Source organism: Pteropus alecto, unplaced genomic scaffold (genome assembly GCF_000325575.1).
Source record: "Pteropus alecto unplaced genomic scaffold, ASM32557v1 scaffold251, whole genome shotgun sequence".
NCBI classification, from domain to species: Eukaryota; Metazoa; Chordata; class Mammalia; order Chiroptera; family Pteropodidae; genus Pteropus; species Pteropus alecto.
The window spans coordinates 134,805-136,579 of NW_006431048.1; the positions used below are offsets into that span (position 1 = coordinate 134,805).

Sequence of the window (1,775 nt, forward strand, 5' to 3'; positions counted from 1 at the left end):
GGGGAAGAAGAAGCATGCACTCCGGAAAACTTGAGGCAAATTATGAAACGACCCAGGAGACTGCTTTCTCCACATTTTGCTAGAATATCAGAGTCACCTTAAATCCTGGATTTCTCCCCTACCCCATCACTTCCATTTATTTAGCAAACTTTGCAATAAGGTGTGTGTGTGTTTGTGTGTGTGTGTGTGTGTGTGTGTGTTTCACCAAAAATATTATTGATTATATTTTCAACCTGTCAGTGTGTGTGTGAGAGAGAGAGAGAGAGTGCGTGCGTGTGTGTGTGTGTGTGTGTGTGTGTGTGTGTGTGTGTGCTGGAATCCGTAATCAGAAATCAGATTTCCTGGGCAGTGGTTACAAAGCCACAGCCTCTAGCCTCCCCTCAACGTGGGAGGGGCATCAGCTGGGTTGGGGGTACCTGGGGCGGGGAGGAAGATGCCTGGCCGGCGGACACCGCGCCCTGACAGACTTCACCGCGGGAATCCCTGTCTTTGTGTCTGTCGTTACTCTTGAAAGATCTGTTTAGGAGAAGGCAGGCACCGAAATAGAAAGTGTCAAAGAGATGATGACAAGGAGGATGAAAACAAGGCAGAACTTTTTTTCAGTCCCACCTAGTCCCCTCCGTCCAGAAAGCCAGCGCGCCTCCGCCTGACTCTTCAAAGCGCCGTCGGTGGGGCAGGAAGCTGGCGGCTCGGGCGGCTGGTCCTCCACCGAGAGCGGCGATTTCCTCCCGAGCTGCCCAGTTATCTCCCGAGCCGCCGAGCAGCTCGGCGAGGAGCGCGTTCTCTCCCCCACCCCGGACTCCTCCACCCACCCACCTACTTCCTCCGCTCCGTACACACTCAGGCACAGAGCTGCCAAAAATTTCCACCCTCCGCCCCCCTCCCTCGCTAACTTCCTTCCAGCATTTCCTGAGCTGGATGATCCTAGGATTTGTAAGACAGGAAAAAAAGGAAGGCGTGAGGGCGGGCGAGAGGGACAGGATGCTTGCTTTTCGTTTCACCGAAGCCGTCTGAAGGCAGGACAGCGGGCGCCGGGAAGAGGACCCCACGCAGCCCCGCGCGGTCTCCTCGCCCCCCGCGGCCGCCGCGATCCCCGCGCTCGCGTCCTTTCCGGGGCGCCTAGAAAGGCGGAGAGCCGAGCTCGCCCTCCCTCCCTCCCTCCCTCCCTCCCAAGCGGAGGAAAACACCCGAAGACACCGCAGGAGCCTGTGAAAGTCCCCGGGACTCCAAGCGAGGAAGTGACACTCCCAAGAGAAGCGGCCCGCAGCTGCCAGCTCTGCACGGCCTCCGGCGGCACCGCGGCCCTGGAGGAGCGCGCGGTGGATTTCAGGCTCCGCGCCGCGCGGGGTCGGTGCGCACTGCCCCGGGCCCAAGTTCTTCTGGATGCCCATGCGGCCCCCCAGAGGCGCGCCGCAGCGGGCGATCTAACCCCGGAGACCATCTTCGGCGCGGTGCCAAGCAGAGGGGAGGGAGAGACGGAGGGGCAACCTCTTTGGGACTAACTCATGAAGAACAAGGGTGCCAAGCAGAAGCTCAAACGAAAGGGAGCCGCCAGTGCATTTGGCTGTGACCTGACCGAATATCTGGAAAGCTCAGGACAAGATGGTAATGTGCCTCAGCGCGTGTGTGTGTGTGTGTGTGTGTGTGTGTGTGTGTGTGTGTATACACATATATTTTTAACTTCTTTTTGTTTGCGGGAGAGATGGACTCATGGGGTGTATTAGATTCAGTTCACAAGTTAATGTATTCCAGGCCTGTGTGGTCATTTTACTTTT

General features: G+C 57.5%; 1 protein-coding gene across 1 annotated transcript in view; it reads left to right on the top strand.

Annotated features, from left to right (window-relative positions):
* Positions 1-807: 807 nt before the first annotated feature.
* The window catches only part of ARHGAP31 (Rho GTPase activating protein 31), a 90,457-nt gene continuing 89,489 nt past the window's right edge, over positions 808-1,775 (top strand). The window contains exon 1 of the mRNA XM_006905531.3: positions 808-1,605. Within this exon, the coding sequence (XP_006905593.1) occupies positions 1,506-1,605 (100 nt within the window). The 5' untranslated portion in view covers positions 808-1,505. The remainder of the gene's footprint in view (positions 1,606-1,775) is intronic.